This window comes from Choristoneura fumiferana, chromosome 4, assembly GCF_025370935.1.
Source record: "Choristoneura fumiferana chromosome 4, NRCan_CFum_1, whole genome shotgun sequence".
Classification (NCBI taxonomy): domain Eukaryota; kingdom Metazoa; phylum Arthropoda; class Insecta; order Lepidoptera; family Tortricidae; genus Choristoneura; species Choristoneura fumiferana.
The window spans coordinates 9,818,672-9,837,652 of NC_133475.1; the positions used below are offsets into that span (position 1 = coordinate 9,818,672).

Here is an 18,981-nt window from a genome sequence, read left to right on the forward strand (position 1 = left end):
TATTCTATTCTAAGTTCCAGAAATATGTATACAGGACTCTATTGCCTGAACATTAAGGTCGTGTATACATATTTTTTGCAGTTTGGCTGTATTCATATCTTTGTTGCTGACTGCACCAACCCCTTGCAGCCTTTAACCTTTTCTTTGACATGTAGCATGGTACCTACAGGTACCTACCGATTGCATAACTTTTTTATTTCATCTTTATTGTATAGGTTTGCCGCCAAAATTGTTTCCCAACGCATTGCCTAATTTCAACATAATCGCACCAGCAGATTTGGAACAATTTTGTTCTGACAGATGGACAGACAGACAAACACATGAGCGATCCTGTAACGGCAAAAAGTGGAGATAAATTATTATTGTCACTTGTTAACTACACAATAACTACACTCACTACATAATAACTACACTCAACTTACCTACATAATACCACTTAACTCACTCACTCACTCAACTACATAATATCTACTCAATTCAATTTTTTATTTGGTACACTATTTATTTAAACGTATGGCGTAAAACATTGAACTATTACACTGAAGAAAGAAGCTACATGCGTTTCTCTATTTATCAGAACGTTCAATTCGCCTTAAGTTTTGTCAATCTTTAGCACCACACAGGGGACACGTGCAGGGCTGTGGTAGGTAAATCCTGCGGACACGAGTAACAGTTCTCCCCCACACACTTTGGTACATAAAACAATTGACCAACTAATTACATGGCATTACAATATACAGTCGTGGAAACAGAATCACGGACTAGGGTGGAACCTCTGCGCTACTAATGTCATGATGACATCCCATACATTTTCCACAGAAATCATAGCGAAATTGATTATGAAAAGGTTCCACGCTGGTACGAGATTCAGGAAACTGACTGATTGACTTTTGTAGTAGTAACATCTGAGTGATAAAACAGGACTCTAAAAAAACAACTTTTTATTCTGTAAGAAATATTTTAACTTGGCCAGTGAAACAAAGACTTGTCTCAAAAAACACTTTTTTATTAGCTTTGAAGTTAACTAAATAGGTAACAAATATCGAGTTACTGTTTTAACAGTCAAAAAATTATCATTGCACGAAAGGGAAAAGCATCTGGAATTCATTCGGAGATAGAGTAAAAGCAAGAAAATAAGATCGAAACGCGTAGCGCGTATTTGCATGCATACCTACCTAATAATAAGTTTTGATATCTCAAAGTCTACAACACTCATCACATTAACATAAGATCGCCTTTCCCATTTTCTTGAAACAACAAAGCAACATCAGAATGAAGTATTCAGCACTACGTTGTTTAGAACACGCTTCAAGAATCAAGTGGTTGATCATTATTTCATGCTCGTCGGCTCTCAAACACAAGATTGTAGGCCTCGCTACAAAGGCACAAAATACTGAGCATATTTGTATTCATAAATTGGACTCTCTGCAATTGTCTGGGTTGTCTTTCAGAATTACTGAAAACCCCAACCCCCCCAGCCTTTTTTATTTTAAGTTAGTTAATTGCATTTATTTTCAAATCTTAATTATCACAAAAAATACTCAGTAAATTTACTACGTAAACTAACTAACTCTCACTAACTAACTCTGCATAAATCTGCATTAATTAACTAATTTGTACTTATCAACTGATAAGTACAAATTAAGCGCAACTGCGCTTCGCCATTTTTATAAGAAAATGAAACGGACTGACAGAAAAACAGCCAGTACTAAATTAACTAAATATTATTATGTAGTATGCAGCCTCGCTAAAAACATTTAATTGGCGTATATTTGTAGCTTTTAGACTGGCTGGACACAGTAAAAAAAGGGATTTAAGGAAAAAGAACAGCCTGCTTTAAATAGTGTAAATCTATTCTTCTCTCGATTCTGAACAAAGCACTTTCTAGTTTTACAGTTACTTAATTATTAAATAAACAAAATTCTAACCAAGTTAGAAGTAAACTTTTCGACGTCATTTCGTCACCCTAGATGCGACCATAACTTTGAGTATTCAACTAGGCAATACGTAACAGTATATACAAAGTGTTAATTGAATTACCGAAAACCTCAGACACCCCAAAAATATTTTTCCATTTTAAGTTAGTTCATTGCATTTATTTTTGAATAAGTACCTTCATTATAGTCAAAATACCACAAACGGGACTATCACGCTTTGTGGTATTTTGACTATGAGTGAGAATCACGAAAGTTTAAAACGTTATACCTTCATTATTTTAAAAGATATTCCTATGTTTTGCTAAGTCAGTAATTCTGCTTCATTTCTAACTCTACACTCATAATTTGTATTTTTCAGTTGCGCTTTTGAGAAGAAAATTACACATTGACAGCAAAACAGCCAGTATTAAATTATCGAAATAGTTTGCAACCTCGCTAAAATATTTAATTTGGCGCCTGTTGCAGTCGTAACTTTTAGACTGGGCACAATAAAAAAGGGATTTAAGAACACAAACAAACACAACCTAATTTAAAAACATAGTGTAATCGACTCTACTCTCAATTCTGAGCAAACTACTTTCTGGTTTTCAGTTATTTAATTTACACCTTGTAGTTATAATAAAATAAACATCTAATAAATAAAGTGCAGCTGGAAATGAAACTCTTTATACCTAAATTGTTGCTAATAAGTACAGTTTTAGTGTTAAAAACAGATAAAGATGGCTTTACAGCTGCAATTATTTTATTTATGCAAACTGTAGGTAGACAAACTGGGTTCGTACCCTGACCTCATTTAACAACCAGAAGGTGAAAGACGTGGCATACATAACTGAAGAATTTAAGATGAGTTCCTTGACTGATGTTTTTCGAAGTGGGTTTTCTTGAGAGCGCTCTTTGAAGCATCACTTTCGATTAATTGCTAAGATGAGGTTTTAAAACGCAAATAATTAAGAGACGTGGTCGTGACTTGACTTAAATTAAGAAGCATTATTTTGTGTTTACGAAATCATTTGTGTTTTCGGATGAAAGATTTGTGTTTTAATTATTAAATCATAGAAAAGATTCGGTATTAAGTGTTTGAAGTACTAATTATCTGATAGTTCAGAAAGTGGTTCAGTAGGTTCCCGGTGACAAACGGAATCCTATTAATTTTGTTACAATGCCTGTCTGTCTGTCTATCACAGGCCTGTATCTCCGGATCAACAATAAAAAGATAGCTGAAATTTATACATTACTAGCGTTGCCCGCGACTCCGTCCGCGTAGAAGTATGAAAAATAATTTACTTTCCTATTGCCAGGTTCCGTTCTTATTGTCTCCACAACAAAAAAATATTAAAAATAAAATAGAATTAAAAATATGGGTCACAAACAACCACTATAGAAATGCCCCCCCACTGCTTACATTTTGCTTAGAAGCAAGTCTGGATACGGCCTGTAGCGTAGGTAGGTACATATATTTTGACATGACAAACTGTACAACCTCCGGTGTTCGATCGAGTCCGACTCGCACTTTGGCTGGTTTTTTTAGATGATGGAAACAGAGACATAATTTTTAGGGTTCCGTGTTCCGTACCGAAAGGGTGCCAACGGGACCCTATTACTGAGACTCCGCTGTCTGTCTGTCCGTCCGTTTGTCACAGGGCTCTATCTCTAAACACTTGAAATTTTCACAGATTATGTATTACTATAGCCGCTATAACAACAAGTCGAGCTTCTTATTATTTAATTACACAACATACGAAGTCCGTCGAATTTCCCGCAAATGAACCGCGCTGACAGCCTTTTTTTTTTGAGCCGTGCGCGGCGCGAGCATTGGTTTCAGAAGCAAACAGCCAGAACCAAAGAATTCAAATAGTTTTTATTCAAAATACTTGCACAAGTGCTTACATTTCCGCGATATTTTTAGAAGATTTTCTTTAGCTTGCCCGGTTTGTACCTATATTTATTTATTTATTGTTTGTTTGGGTCAAATCTTGGAAGCTAAATTTGACCCACTTCCAGTGGTCCGATCGACTTGAAATTTGGTATACTTATGTAAATTTGGTGACAGTACAATAATCTGGTAGTGACATCTTGGTGGTCCTACCAGGATCGTCTCTGCAGGAGGGAAACTCCTTAATAGTTAATAGTACCTACCTACCGACTTGAAATTTGGTACAGATATGTATAGTTTAGATGACAATGCAAGTACAGTCAATAAAAAGTACATTCGGCAAAAAAAGCTTGTATTAAAAATGATTTTTTTTAACAAAAACTTATACTTAGTGTGATGTGACTATGTTTGCTCGGGTTGAATCTTTCAACTCAAAGTGGATATCTTCAACCGATTGAGCTGAAATTTTGCACGCATGTATAAATCCGATGACAATGCAATATTATCATGAAATGGAGTTGATCTGATGGTAAAGCTAGCGGGTGACCATAGGAACTCTGTGATAAACGACACGACCTCATCGCGTTTGGACTCGCTTGATTCGTCTTGACGAGTACTTTGGTAACCAGGGGCATAAAGTACAATCAGCAAAAATCAGAAAAACTTTTACTGAATTGTTTACGGAAAACTTCATGTACGAGTCCGACACGCACTTGACCAATTTTTAAAACATGTATTTTTTCTGATATTTATTTGTGTTTTAAAAGAAATTGCCCCGAGAGATGGCCCAAATCTAAAAAAAATGTGGTTGTTAAAAATTAAAGCAATTTCTTGAAACCTAGAATATACATAATGGTTATTTATGTGACTGATACATAATGCCTAATTATGTACAGTCGCATACATAATTTTATTGCATACATATCATAAGTTTTCTATATTATGTACAGATACACCTGCATTTTCGAGTTAGTGCGGTTCTTTTTTGTAGGCATAAAACCTCAATTCAATTTTTGGGATTATAATGGCCCCATCGAACGATGCGATGATTCCGCCAATGTCGCGGTTGGATAAGACACTGCCAGACGACTTCAGGTCGAGTACGGTAGAGCTGTCCTTGTTCGGTAGAATACCAGCCACAACCAATCTAAAGCATAAAACCTCAGTTTCAATAAATGACTGACAGTGACAGTTATAGTTTTTTTAAGTCATAAACAATCTAGACTTGAGTCGATTTTGATTCTCAAATCGATTGTAATATTCGCTATTCAAAAAAATGTATTTAAAAATAATTTTATAATTACAAATCGATTAATTCAATTATCGCAACCAAACATGGTTTTTGTTTTTTTTAAGATATTCGAAATTTGAATGGAGTTAAAGTGTCGCTTACCGGCACGCTTTTATCTTCTCTCAACATATTATAGAGAAGTTATGATATATGGATGTAGATACGTATAATATCATTTCAATCTTTCATAGATTTTATACTAACAGTTATTCCGAATAACTAATTATAATTCTCACATCGCTAATACTAAGGTAATAGTACTAATTGTAATACGCCTTCCATATTTGATAGAGACATGTTTTCTTAATACCACTTTGCATCACTTATAAGGCGCAATAAAGTTAACTTGAAATGTATGCTTATTGTTGTTGCTAGTTACCACTTTCTCTTCGTTTGCTGCTTAATTTTGAATTTTTTGTTGCGAAAATCAGTTTATACGTTGCTAAGAAGTTAGAAGTCTATAAATTTCTAGCAAAATCTTTAAATTGTTTCGTTTTTTACTAGTTTTCATCAATTTAGAAGCAAAAGAAGAATGTTATCAACTTCATATACATAGGTATTCGTTATTCGTATGTATAATAGTAGGGGAACTTTCGTCCAGCGATTTCATTTCAGAGCATTTCGCACGTAGAGTTCGGTAAAAATAATAGAAATGAAATCACGGAAAGATTCGAGTAGAAATCCGAATGAATTGAAGTTACTAACTCCGACTGGATCGAATCGCCGTCACGGAAGACTCTCTATAGATTTGGACGAAAAGAAGATTCAATAGTTATTTTTCTTGTTTCAGTACCAAATGTTTCAGTACATTCAGTAAAACTAATACACGTTAAGCAACGTTTAATCAATTTAATAGTTCGTTTACGTATGTTCATCTATTATAATAAGCGCGCGCATACACAGTTAGCGCTGTAGCGCTTGACGACAGGTCGAATATTTTTCATATATTAAACATTAAGGGGCTGTTTCACCACCCTTTGATTAATTTTATTTGACGGATAAATGTAATGCCATCTCCGTCTTTTCGTACAAAACAAGCAGAGACGGCATCACATTTAATTTTATCCGTCAAATAAGTTTAATCAATGGATGGTGAAACAGGGGGTAAATGTGCGAAATTACATTTTTATATTTACCACGAGCTTTACGGTGAAGGAAAACATCGCGAAGAAACCTCACAAACCTGCGAATCACTTCAATCAAGTGTGTGAAGTTCCCTATTTGCACTGGGCCCGCGCGTGGGAACTGTGGACCTAAGCCCTCTCATTCTGAGAGGAGGCCTGTGCCCAGCAATGGGACGAACATAGGCTGGGATTATGATGAAATATTAAATAAAAGAGCACACGAGTTTACATAAAGTAAACGAGATTTTGATATATATTTTTTGTATTATTTTATTTCGTTTCTGTACCTACAAGGGTTCCTGTGTCTTAGTGTACGAGTAGGTGAGCGTAAATTATTAAATTGTATTTAAAATTTCATAAGTATCAATCGTAATTATTGGGTTAATCATTTATTTTGGTGAAGAACTAAGTTATATAATACTAGAGTTTACCCGCGGCTTCGCACGCGTAGACAATTCGATCTGTTAGTGCTTTACAATTGAAATTCCGAGATTTTACAAAATTCTCCTGGGAATTCCCAAAATGTATATCGTGGTCTTCATTGAGGTTGTGTTAAGAACAACTGTCCAAAATTTCAAGACTAAGCCCAGCGGTTGAAATTTCAAGACTTTATCCCTATCCCGTGGGAATATAGGGATAAAAAGTAGCCTATGAGTTATTCCAGAGGTCCAGCTACCTACATACCAAATTTCATGACTTCATGAAGCCCAGCGATTGTTATTTCGAGATTTTATCTCTATCCCGAGAATATCGTATATATCAAGGCTATAAACTAACTTTTTACCAAATAACATCCAAATCCGTCCAGCCGTTTCTGCTTGAAAAAGTAACAAACATACTCACAACTATGCTATATACTGGCTTTACAACTATCAACTTGAAAAAATGGCATTTGAAATAAAACACTTAGAAAAGCCTTAAACAGAAAAGTCGCACTTTGCTCCCTCTCGTAAGGGAGGAAATAGTAGATTGTTGCACCAAGCAGAAAGTTATTTATTATTGCACTGAGTGCCGATTTGGAGCCCGAGCGTGAGCGAGGGCTTTAAAAAACACGAGGGCAATATAAATTACGTAATGCGAGGTGCATAATCTGCTTTTCTTTCAACTATTGCAGGAATAGTAGACGAAAAAAAAAACTCATGCTAAACAATTAACAGGAAAGAAATGTCACTAGCACTCGACGATTCCATTTTTGTAAGTTTACATCCGCACTCTCAGAAAATGTCCACGGAAAATTGGCAAGGTTCCCGCCAATTTGTTTTTTTTTTAATTTCTTACTTTTTTTGGCAGAATTAGCATATATATATAGCAGATATTTTTACCCGCGAACTGTCAAATTTGTACGCAATCTGTCAAATTTCATAAGACCGTCAGGTTGACCAACCTAACACAAGATTTTTTTTAGGCTAATTTTATAGCAAAAATACTCGTGTTACCTCTTTGATCGTGCAATTAAAAAAAAAACTAAAACAATGCAATAAAGCATTTTCATACATTTTTTTCTGCTCTAGAGCAGAAAAGTCCCGCTTTGTGCTGGGTATTTAGTGCGGTTATGATGAGATTAAAGCATACTTGGAAGAAAAGTTACTTTTCTGAAGAAGAGGTGTGAAAAGTATATATTTTTTAATTTAATGCATTATCTATTTAATTATTTTAATTGTAAATAAAAATAGGTTGACGTACATGCCCGGATCCTATAACACAAGGACTCCTAATACAGAATCTAGATTCTTGCTGTATCCTTTTACCCGACTGCGAAGAAGGAGGGTTATTGTACAAATCAAATGAAGTGTCATTTTATATTTCACAACGAGGCTACAGCATACGGCGCGCGGCGGCAAGAAAATGCCTCGCGCAGCAAACGTAAAGCGCTAGAAATGCTTAATTTACGACGCCTTATTTTGGCAGACATCGTACGATATCGCCCTAAAACATAACCTATACGCCAACCAATGACATAAGTTCTCAACCATCAACAAATGCTCGTCCCCATGCTACTCCGTAGGTGTTCTTAGGACTGGATGGACGCGACACAGTATTACAAAAACACCGTTTAAAATAGAGAAAATAATCTCAGTATTTTAAGGTTAACAAAAAAAACGTCTCTGTTAAAAATGACGCAAAATTAAAGGTTCATTAGCGTGAAATCGGAAATGTAAACACGTGAAACTGACGTGAAAAGTTTCATAGTTTTATTTCAGCAGTCGTCAGTTAGCCTTGTAAGTATTTTCATGGTTATTTCTATTTTAAATCTGGTAAAGAAAACTGTAGATGCAGGAAGATCGTGTTTTGTATTCATTTAATTAAATCGCTAGCCGAGGACGGCCTATCGCGCTATTAAATTGTTCGAATCGATGCCGCTATTCTAAGTAGTAATAGTGAAAGAAATTTATCCATGTTTGTGTTATGCTACGATTTGTTACAGAAAATTGCTTTTAGATTATTCTTCTTGTAGTATACCGTAAGTTAAGAACAATTTTTAAGTATGTATGTTTTCCTTCCTTTAGCTGTTAAAATACATTTTTTTTCACATAAATACCTTATTATTATAATTATAACGGTTGGTGATATTGGGTTTAAGAAAATCGTATACCTAATATATTTTGCTTTATACATAAAAGTCTGTAAGCGTGCGCTAGTTAAGTAGGTCCATTGTTTTGAAACTTCCGAACTGTTTTAAAATTTGGCAGCCTAACGTAATTTCGTTCTACAAGTACCTACGTCATTATCTGTGATATTATTGAAAAAAAAAGTATTATTATTAAAGTAGGTACGCAGTGTTTTTACTTTTTATTACATTGTAGCTGCAGACCATTTAAATATTTGTTTTATTTATCATTTTCCTGAAATGAGAACATGTCACATTTGCACTCGATGCGAAGTTAACTAAATAATTTTAGTACCGGGCGCAAAACGTTTAAGTAGTTCACAATTCACTCAATTGCCTTTTTACTTCATAGGCTTCTAGATAAGAAAAAAAAGTGTGGACCAGAACATAACTAGCTAAGTATACTCGTAATACAGCATAGATAAAAAGCTTTTTATTTACCTGCCCCGTTAGACGGGTCATGTGTCATGAGGCAACTGCGTGTAAAGTCACTGCACTCCTTACCTTCGAATAAAAGTGTTTTTAACTCATAGTTCGAACAACTTTTCGCAACCAAGCAAACACCTACTCGAATGATGGTTAATGGAACTTTTATTTATTGAATACTTAATACGAGCAAGATAATAAATAGACTTAAGCATAGCAGTCTGACCAATCTCAGACCAAAGTTCGGCCAACATATTCTAAAGTAAATTTTTTTGACCGGGAAATTATAGACACTGAAAAAAAATAATTGCGGCTTGTTTTAATACATGAATACAAGCTTTAATACATGAATTAAAAAAACGCGTTACAAAGTGTTTGTGACGGAAAAAGTAATTGATACTACTAGTAACGTTGAGATAGATAGCGAAAGTCGGACTCCTTATGTGTACATAATCGAATCAATGAAATAAACTGACTGTCTGAGAACGTAAATGATATAATATAACACAAAATGAGGAAGGTGATTTAAATAAAAGATCTCTATTTCATTAATCGTTACTCGTATACAAGTTCAAATTACATGTTGGTACCTACCTACCTATTTATTTCCGTGTAACCCTGAACCTTTATACAATTATACAACATGGACAGTGACAGAGTTTTTAGTCTCTTTCGGCGTATATTAGATAACTGGCAAAAAAATATCCCCGGTGCAAAAGCTAAATATCCATTGCCAAATCACAAATATGCACGACACCTTCCGCTGCCGAATGGAAGCTTAAGTAAAGACTGAAAATGGTAACCTCGTCTTTTTGTGTCAAAGTTTAAAAAAACTGTGGGATCGCTTGAAATATTGATTTCAATGATCATATTAAGTACTAAGATTATTAAGTATTAAGATTAGAGTACTAAGTATGGTGAACACAATCCCATCAACGGGTAGATGTTCTAGACATAAATTAATGGGACACATTGCAAAATAAATACGAAGATAGGATCATGATCTTGAACTTCAGCATCATTCAGTATGATCAATAGGTAGGAATAGTAGCTGCTTATTTGTTACAAGAAATGCCAAGTTTCAAAGTAACAATAGAGATTTTGACTTTTTGAACGATATCATTCAGGGCTATTCAAATTGTCAAGCGTTTCATTCAATAGAACGAGATCGAAATCACCGTTCCGCAGACGGCTGTTAGCCACTGTCAATAGGTAATTAAAATGATTGAGGCAAATTGTTTTTTAATTAGGTGCCTTTATTCCGTCTCATGAAGCTAAACGGTTATGGTCTCTTCTGAAAGAAAACTTTATGTCTACATAAAATCAAAAACGTGATATTTGTTCGGTTCCACTACTTGATTAAAGTTGATCATCAACTGCTGATGCAACATGTCGTGTAACTATTAATAATAAGATTGGATTGTTACTGGGTTGGATCAAAACATTTCGTGATTAGAAATTATGACAAATATTCCTCAAGCAAGACATTATTTAAGGAATTGCTATAGTGACCGCTTTTATGAATATTTTCGCAGAACAAAATGGTGCAATCGGTATTCGGAGCATGGGACTACGCCATTATGGCGTTGACAATGATCGCCTCTATCGCCATTGGACTTTACTTCCGATTCAGCGGCGGGAAGCAAAAAACCAATGAGGTTAATATGAATTATTTTAATTTATGCAGTACCTACTTATACCCTTTATACCAGGGTTTCTCAAACTTATGGCTCCACCTGTTAAAGTTTCTAGACGACAGCGAATCAAAAAAGATAGTAATAAAATTGTGGAGAAACTAACTTTATTTTTATTTCAATCATTATCATAATATAATGTATATTATTTATTTAAATAAAAGGTAACAAATATAGGTAAGAGTCGCCTTTTCAACGAAAATACAAACTGAAACAAACAACAAAAAATAACAAACAAATAAGTAACAAATTTGGAGTTCAAATAAAAAATACAAAAGACTCCAAAAACCAATCTTAATCATCTTGCCAGTGTTGCAGCCACCATCACGTAAACCTTGTCGCGAACCCCCTACCGTCGAATAGCGAACCCCTAGGGGTTCGCGTACCCCACTTTGACAAACCCTGCTTTATACCAAATAAAACTCAAGATTGTAAGACAGTTTAAAATGATTGTTAATGTTAACACAATGCTTGTTTACAGGAGTATCTTCTCGCAGATCGAAATATGTCAATACTGCCAGTAGCCGTGTCTCTTATGGCTTCATTTATGTCAGCTATCACTCTCCTCGGAGTATCAGCTGAGAACTATTACTATGGCATGCAGTTCGTTGTCATGAACATATCATATGGCATCGCCACGCCGATTGCAAGTCGGTTTTACTTGCCAGTATTCTTTGGATTACAAAAGACCAGCACTTACGAGTATTTGGAGCTGCGATTTGGGCCACATATACGAATGCTTGCATCTCTAACGTACACTTTACAAATGGTGCTTTATAATGGGATTGTACTTTACGCACCCGCGATAGTTCTGGAAGCAGTTACAGGACTTGATAGACTGATATCTATACTCGTTGTTGGATTGGTTTGTACGTTTTATTCCACATTAGGTGGGATGAAAGCTGTACTTTTCACCGATCTCCTACAATCGTTGTTGATGTTTGGCGCTGTATTTAGCATTGTTGTATTTAGTTCTGTACAAATAGGAGGTTTTGATAAAATATTTGTCATCGCGAAGGAGAGAGGACGGTTAGATTTTTCCAAGTAAGTTTCCAAAAATTAAAACTAAATATATTCTGTTAAATAATTTAACTTTTTAATCAATTTGTAAATAATAATTGTTTTTCAGTTTCAGCATAGATCCAACAGTAAGAAACACTTGGTGGTCGCTGAACCTTAGCGGATTAATTACGTACTTGTCTTTGTATGCAGTGAATCATACACAGGTAAGCTAATCCACAGGTAGTGCTAAAGTCGTTTCGCGTCGTAACACTACTAGAGATATTGTGTAATTTAAACTATATATTTGAATGAGTGCCAATTTTTTGGTTTCCTATTGCACTTCAAGCAAAAGCCACTGATTGTGCAACCTAGGTGCTGGTCTGGCATAACATAGAGCGTTATAGTACATTTTTTTTATTAGAAAAAAGATTTTGCTGATAATTATTATTTGAAATCAAACATTAACAAAACAATGTTTCTCATGGCACTACTTTTAGGCCTATGTTTTTATAATAGTACCTAGCATTCTAACTTCTGTTGTGCTGTGCTAGTCATATACTTACAACAGCAATTTTAAATAAATCTGACAGGTCCAGCGTCTTCTAACAGTTAGCACGCTAGAGCGATCTCAAGCCTGTCTATGGTGGAGCTGGCCGGTGCTCTCCGTTCTCAGCATTTGTACCTGCATCAGTGGCATCGGGATATTCGCCGTTTACAAAGACTGTGATCCTTTGGCATCTAACAGTATCACAGCGGTAACACTAATTTAATTTCTAATTACTTGCTATTTAAGTTTTGCTTACAATCGTTGCCATAAATGAATGAATGTTGTTCAGTGAATTTTGGTTTGGAATCTGCTATGGTTTTTAATGCATCTCGATGAAGATAGCGCCAAAATAAAATAAATTCTCATTTCCGTTAGTTACTTTTAAACTTCAGGTTCTAAAATCGAATGCCTCTTTTGCAACCAGAATCCACTGCTGATTCTTTTCGTTAAAAAACTATGTTTTGATATCAGATGGACCAGTTGATGCCTTACTACGTGGTGGACGCTATGACCTCAATGCCTGGCCTGGCGGGCCTGTTCGTGGCTGGTATTTTCAGTGCGTCTCTGTCCACCGTCTCTGCTAGCTGTAATTCTCTAGCTGCTGTCACCCTTACTGACTATGTTGGCAAGTAAGAACTACATACCTACTTTTTACCCGACTGCGAAGAAGAAGGGTTATTTTACATTGACTCTAGCAATTATGATTCCTAAATAATTTTTCTATTGTAGATAAAAACACTTTTTTCACTTGAAAATTAACAACCCGACGTAAATTTTCTTTTTCAATCTCCCTTTTCTTCTTATCTTATCTTTAACAAAGCCTCGTAATTGTCGAAATTGGCGCTAATAATTTACCTGGAATCATTTTTAATAAATACCTTTTGATTTTTGAGTTTAGTGATGATTATTGGGGCTGATGAATCAAAAATAAATCTTTGTATCGTTAATAAATAGGTATATTCATTACACCGAATGTAGGGCTTGATAGCATCATCAGAGGAAATAACATCTTTAGAAATGCTATCCACCGTAGACAATCTTGTAGTGTACCATAGGCAAGTAAATACATAATGTATGCAATACATTTACTTATTTTTCTCATCTGTGCCAATTTATGTTTCTGCTAACCGAAGAGGCATTTTATCGTAAGTATTTCCGTAAATCAGCTTCAGATCATTGGAAAATCTGCTACAGTTGCCAAACAGCCACGGATGTTTATTGTATCGTATCTTGATACAATAAGCATTAGTTTTATTGCAGAAAAGGTTTACTAAGCTTCAAAACAATAGCTAGGTTACTTTGTATCAAAAACTAATATTTTTGTACTTTACGATATTCTCGGTAATAAAGATTGCATCTATTGCGATGTTCTGGCTCTTGTCAATGGCAACAACACGCAAAGTCACTTTTGGGACGCTTAGTTAACGCATTCGTTTTAGAAATACCTAATCCTGGCTTTGTACTACGAACGGAGGGACGATACGATGCAGACTTCGATTTTCGAATTTTGTAGTAACCTCCCTGGTCAAACTCGATTTCAAGGCCACCGAAAAAACGAGCAAAAAACCCACAAAAAACCCCATTAAAACAAGTTAGTTTGAAGAATAACGACTTTTCTCTACATTAAAACTGTTCTCATATTTTTCAAGGTGGTGCCACGTCCGCCAATCGTACATCCCATGGTTGACGAAGCTAGCAGCCTGTGCCTACGGTTTGGTGTTTCTTGCACTGGCCTTCGTGGCAGAGCACTTGGGTGGTTTGCTTCAAGCAGCTCTCACTATATTTGGAGCGGTCGGCGGACCATTGCTCGGCGTTTTCACTTTGGGCATGTTCACCACATTCGCTAACGAAAACGTGAGTAAATACAGTTCTGATAGTTCCATTGTCACGTGAGAATTTCGCTAGTGTTATTGCAAGTAACGGTACACAATACGCCACTATATGTCTACCTACTCCTGATCACAATCACAAAACCTAAGTAGGTACTATTTGACAGTCATTTATTCCCAGAAACCTCAGTGCTTTCTTCATTAAATTATTTTGGCGTGACCAGAATATCAATTATCAAAAGATGATCACATAATCAAGGGGTTGCATAAAAAGTAGCATAAAGATAGGCGTTCCGATTTACGACAGTTATTAGAGAGTCCAGTACTCATCTTGGCACCAGCCATTAAAATTATGATCAAGGTTTCGTTCAAAGATCCGTTGCTTTGAATCCAACTGTGATTTCCAGGGCGTCAGCGCAGCATTGCTCAGTGGGATGGCGGTGACGATGTGGATCAATTTCGGCGGTCCTCGGCCGCCCACCGTCAAACTTCCAGTCAGCGTGGACAGTTGCGAGGGTAACTTCACCCTTCCAACACCAAGCGACCCCACCGGCTATTTCTATCTCTACAGAATTTCGTATTTATGGACAAGTCCCGTGAGTTGAATATAATTGTGATGTTTTTATCGCTGAAGCAAAAAAGTATGAACCTTGATGAATAACGAGTTTTTGATAGGTAGTCATAAACTGAAACAAATCCTTGCATTTCTAATCACTGCCCTAATCAGTTGTTTATTTCCTAAATCTCGAAGATGCTGTTTTGATAAGATTGTAATGTATATTTATAAAAGGTAGTTCAGTACCTATGTTTATTTTAGTAGGCAGATGAAATATGAAAGCCAATTGATTGATTCTGGCTTAAGAATAAGGTAAATAAAGTTGTGATGCATGTTTACGAGTAGACCCATAATGCACGGTATGGTATAAAACGAATCTACTATGTTAAAAATGGAGTTCTGTTAAACAATACTCGTACATGTAATGTAAATAATTACGAGTAAATAACATACCTGCCTAACTATAACAATAAACCAACTCAGTTATATTACAGCAACAATGTTCCATGTTTACTAGACTGTCTAAAGTTATGTTTTTCGAGCGTATGTTTTTTTACCAAGTATTACAAATTCCAGATTGGTTTCGTGTGGGTGCTAGTGGTGGGTACAGTGGTGTCGCTGCTATGGCGGCAGCAGCAGCCGTGGCAACGCGCCGGCCGCGAGCACCCCGACCCCGCACTCTTCACTCCGCCCCTCGCCAGCCGGCTGAGACGGAATCAGAAGAATAAAGCTGACGTCCAGGTACACTCTCTTGCTGGGAAAACTTGAGATTCTTGGATTCAGAATTGTAATATTGGAATAGGTATTGTAAACTAAGCTCAAGTAGTACAGTGTACTATTCCAGTACGTTCTTGGCATGTGTAGGTACTGAGAAAATTATATTTTGGGACCTCGATTTTTTTTTACACAATGATAATAATTAGAACTAAAATATTCATGCAAATTATAATAGCAAATACCTAAAACAATAAGAGAAAAATATTTTCATGACTACAACTTGGTTTTGTAAACCTACTGTGGTAATAATTCAGTTACACCAGTATGAAGCCACGGTTGGCTTAGTGTGTACACATTAAATAGCTTATTGAAGCTTAAGTCGATGTAGGAAATTCGTAGTATTCTGTAAATTAAAAAAAATATCTGTTAAGGTTTAAGATACATATACATAGTTAATTTCAAGATATCTCTGTATAGAAATCATAATCAACAGTGTGCACTAAACATTCGTTAGTCTGAAAATTAAAAGCAAATTAATGATTTCGTAAATAAAGTAGAATGATTTCGTAATTAAGAGCTAAAAAGCTTAAGTGTTAAGTACTACCTACGCATAAATCTATACGAAATGTTAAATGCTCCTATACTGTTCCACTTGAACTCAGTTTATCAATAGAGTCCTTAATTTAGGCTTTAAAGCGTCACTTCTTTTCTCCTCGCACCGCATAGTCAGTCTCTTTTGGTTTTGCACTTTAATGGTAGTAAGTTTGTGTACGATCTGAGTGCCCGTTCAAGTGCGTTGACGCGAGCAGGTAGCAGACTTCAAACTAAAATAAAATCTCCACCGAGTGACGGTAGGAGCCTACAGTATAGTGCTAGCTGTACACCCCGAAATTCAGCAAAAAGCTGCGCATGGTGTTAAAAGCATGAAAATCGGAACGATTGATCTTTAGGCCATACGAATCAATTTGTACGCACGCATAAAAAAAAAACAAAAATAATGTTCTGAAACCTATCGTGTGTGGTATCTAATGAGAGGGCTTACTAAGCCGATTCGACAAATATATATCACATCATTATATTTCAGTCATTTGTTTTAAATTAAAATAAAAACCATTTTTAAAACATACCAAGTTTGGGCTCCTCCAGATACCTGTGCTAATACCTAATAATACCTAACATTCGGTTGAATCATTATTTGTAAAATATGCCTAAAATGATATGAAATGGCCTCATATTATCCAACCCCCTGAAAGCAATTTTGAAAATATTTACATTTAGTATTTTTTTGTTATTTTTTTAAATTACAAAATGTGATAAAATCACAATTATGTAGTTGAAACAGGTATAAAAAGTTATAGTTGCTAATAATGCATTATTATTATTGGTTTTCTTTTGATTCAAATGTTTGTCGTGAGCATGTACCCCGCCTCCGCTCCCTGCCTGCTTCCCTTTCTTGTTCGCTCGGCGGCCGGCGGCGCACTCAGTCACTCACGCGCTAAATGTAAATATTTTCAAAATTGCTTTCTTGGAGTTGGATATAAGGCTATTACATATAATTTTAGGTATATTTTACAAATAATGATTTAACCGTATCATATCTGGAGGAGCCCAAACTTGGTATGTTTTGAAAATGATTTTTATTTTAATTTAAAAAAAGTGACTGAAATATAATGATGTGATATATTTTTAGAATTGCCTTAGTAAGCCCTTTCATTAGATACTACACACGATTTTTTTTCATACAAAGAAAAGGATGACGTCATAACTCCTCTCCTTTTTTTTTTTTTTTTTTCGTGCTACCGGTCAAATTGATTAGTATGGCCTAAGAATCACGTTCCGATTTTCATGCTTTTAACACCATGTGCAGCTTTTATTGGCGTACCACTAGCACTAGTAACTTGTTGCGATTTGTCAGACTGATGTTACTTTGTTGTATGGAGTGTTGACATCCAGTGACGTTGTGCGCTGCGGGTGGTGCTGTGTACGTTTGCATGTCTAACAGGAACACCGGACGATCCGCCCCGCCACCCGTTAAGTTTGAGTGGGCACTCAAGTCGTACAGCGTACACATATTACGTTAGATTGGTCTACTCAGAAACGTTTATTAGCTAAAAACCACAAATGAGATATTAGAAAAACACCGGTTACTTAATTTTTTTAAAGCTTTTGCATAGTCCCTAAGTTGCTAATATCTCGTACTGTGGTTATTTGCACCCATAGACCCACACTTTCCCTTATTTCGCTTCCACCTTCATTTACTAGATAAATAATGCTAATAAAACTTGTGCATGATGGTTGTTTAGCAGTTAGTCTGTTTCTAGATGGACGCCTTCTATGCTTATTGACTTCTTTATGCTTCGTGCCATTAGATATTTGCGGATTTACACAAGGTTTGTACACATTTTATTCCAAATTGATTATGTTTAAAATAATCCTTTAAACGCATGACATTTGGAATTATTTCCGTTAACAAATTAATCTAGCTTACAGAAAAAATTGACACAAATTACCAAACCAAATAGAAAATAAAATTGTATGCATCACAGGGTTGAGGAATGTATAACTTTTAACATTTTTTTAATGCAAAACAATCTAGAAATAGATCAGTAGTACCATCAGCAATAAGACAAGTGGTCTATCAATTTTTAAACAAGTTCCTATCAAATGAATATGTCACTAAAGTCGAACTTTCAAGTTGACAGACACGTCTATTGGTATTATTGTTTTATGACATGCAAACGATTATGAACTTTAGGGTGGTAGACCACATATTTGGCTGATGGTACATTGACTTTGTTTTGGATAACTAATGCAACAACCTATTGACAGCCAATCTACAAACACACAGTAGATACTTAACAAAGTAGGAAATATATTACTGTGCTTTAAATGTGTCGATATATTTTTATGTGCCTATTTTGTTTTTACATGGGGCTTTACTCAAGTTTTTTTATTTTATTTATTCAGAAACAAAAAGTCTCTTATGGCTATTTATATTACAATGAAATTATACCTATAACATTACTGTGTTTCAATTATTTTGATGTCACCAAATGTCGTGTCATTACATTCTTAACGCAATGTGTGAGGTCGTTTGTTATCTCGTGAGAATTTCGGCTTTGCGTCAATCTCAAAGGCCACTTACCTGATAATAACCGAATTGGTTAAGACCTGATGTAACTTTATCAGTATTAAATTAAGTACACACACACAATACGCTCACACGATCAGTTTTTGCATCAATAAAAATGAATGATTACGAACGTATGTTTTGATAAGCCAGTCTGACGCTAATCTCATGAGAATGTTTTTATTATTTCTAAATTTCTTATTTTTACTACCTATCATCTTGATTTTTTTTCTAAAAAAATATATTA

The 18,981-nt window shown here is 35.4% G+C and overlaps 1 protein-coding gene across 3 annotated transcripts in view; it reads left to right on the forward strand.

Moving 5' to 3' along the window:
* The first annotated feature begins 8,155 nt into the window (after positions 1 to 8,155).
* The window catches only part of LOC141427433 (putative sodium-dependent multivitamin transporter), a 214,150-nt gene continuing 203,324 nt past the window's right edge, over positions 8,156 to 18,981 (forward strand). For 2 of the 3 annotated variants that reach the window (XR_012451323.1, XM_074086869.1), the window contains exons 1-10: positions 8,156 to 8,444; positions 10,795 to 10,917; positions 11,435 to 11,997; positions 12,083 to 12,179; positions 12,546 to 12,710; positions 12,974 to 13,131; positions 14,152 to 14,356; positions 14,739 to 14,927; positions 15,464 to 15,628; positions 17,926 to 17,994. Coding sequence is in view for 2 of the 3 variants with exons in the window: in XM_074086869.1 (XP_073942970.1) it covers positions 10,801 to 10,917; positions 11,435 to 11,997; positions 12,083 to 12,179; positions 12,546 to 12,710; positions 12,974 to 13,131; positions 14,152 to 14,356; positions 14,739 to 14,927; positions 15,464 to 15,628; positions 17,926 to 17,949 (1,683 nt within the window). In the remaining variant the exon portion in view is untranslated. The remainder of the gene's footprint in view (positions 8,445 to 10,794; positions 10,918 to 11,434; positions 11,998 to 12,082; positions 12,180 to 12,545; positions 12,711 to 12,973; positions 13,132 to 14,151; positions 14,357 to 14,738; positions 14,928 to 15,463; positions 15,629 to 17,925; positions 17,995 to 18,981) is intronic. The other variant, XM_074086870.1, reaches the window with a different exon arrangement.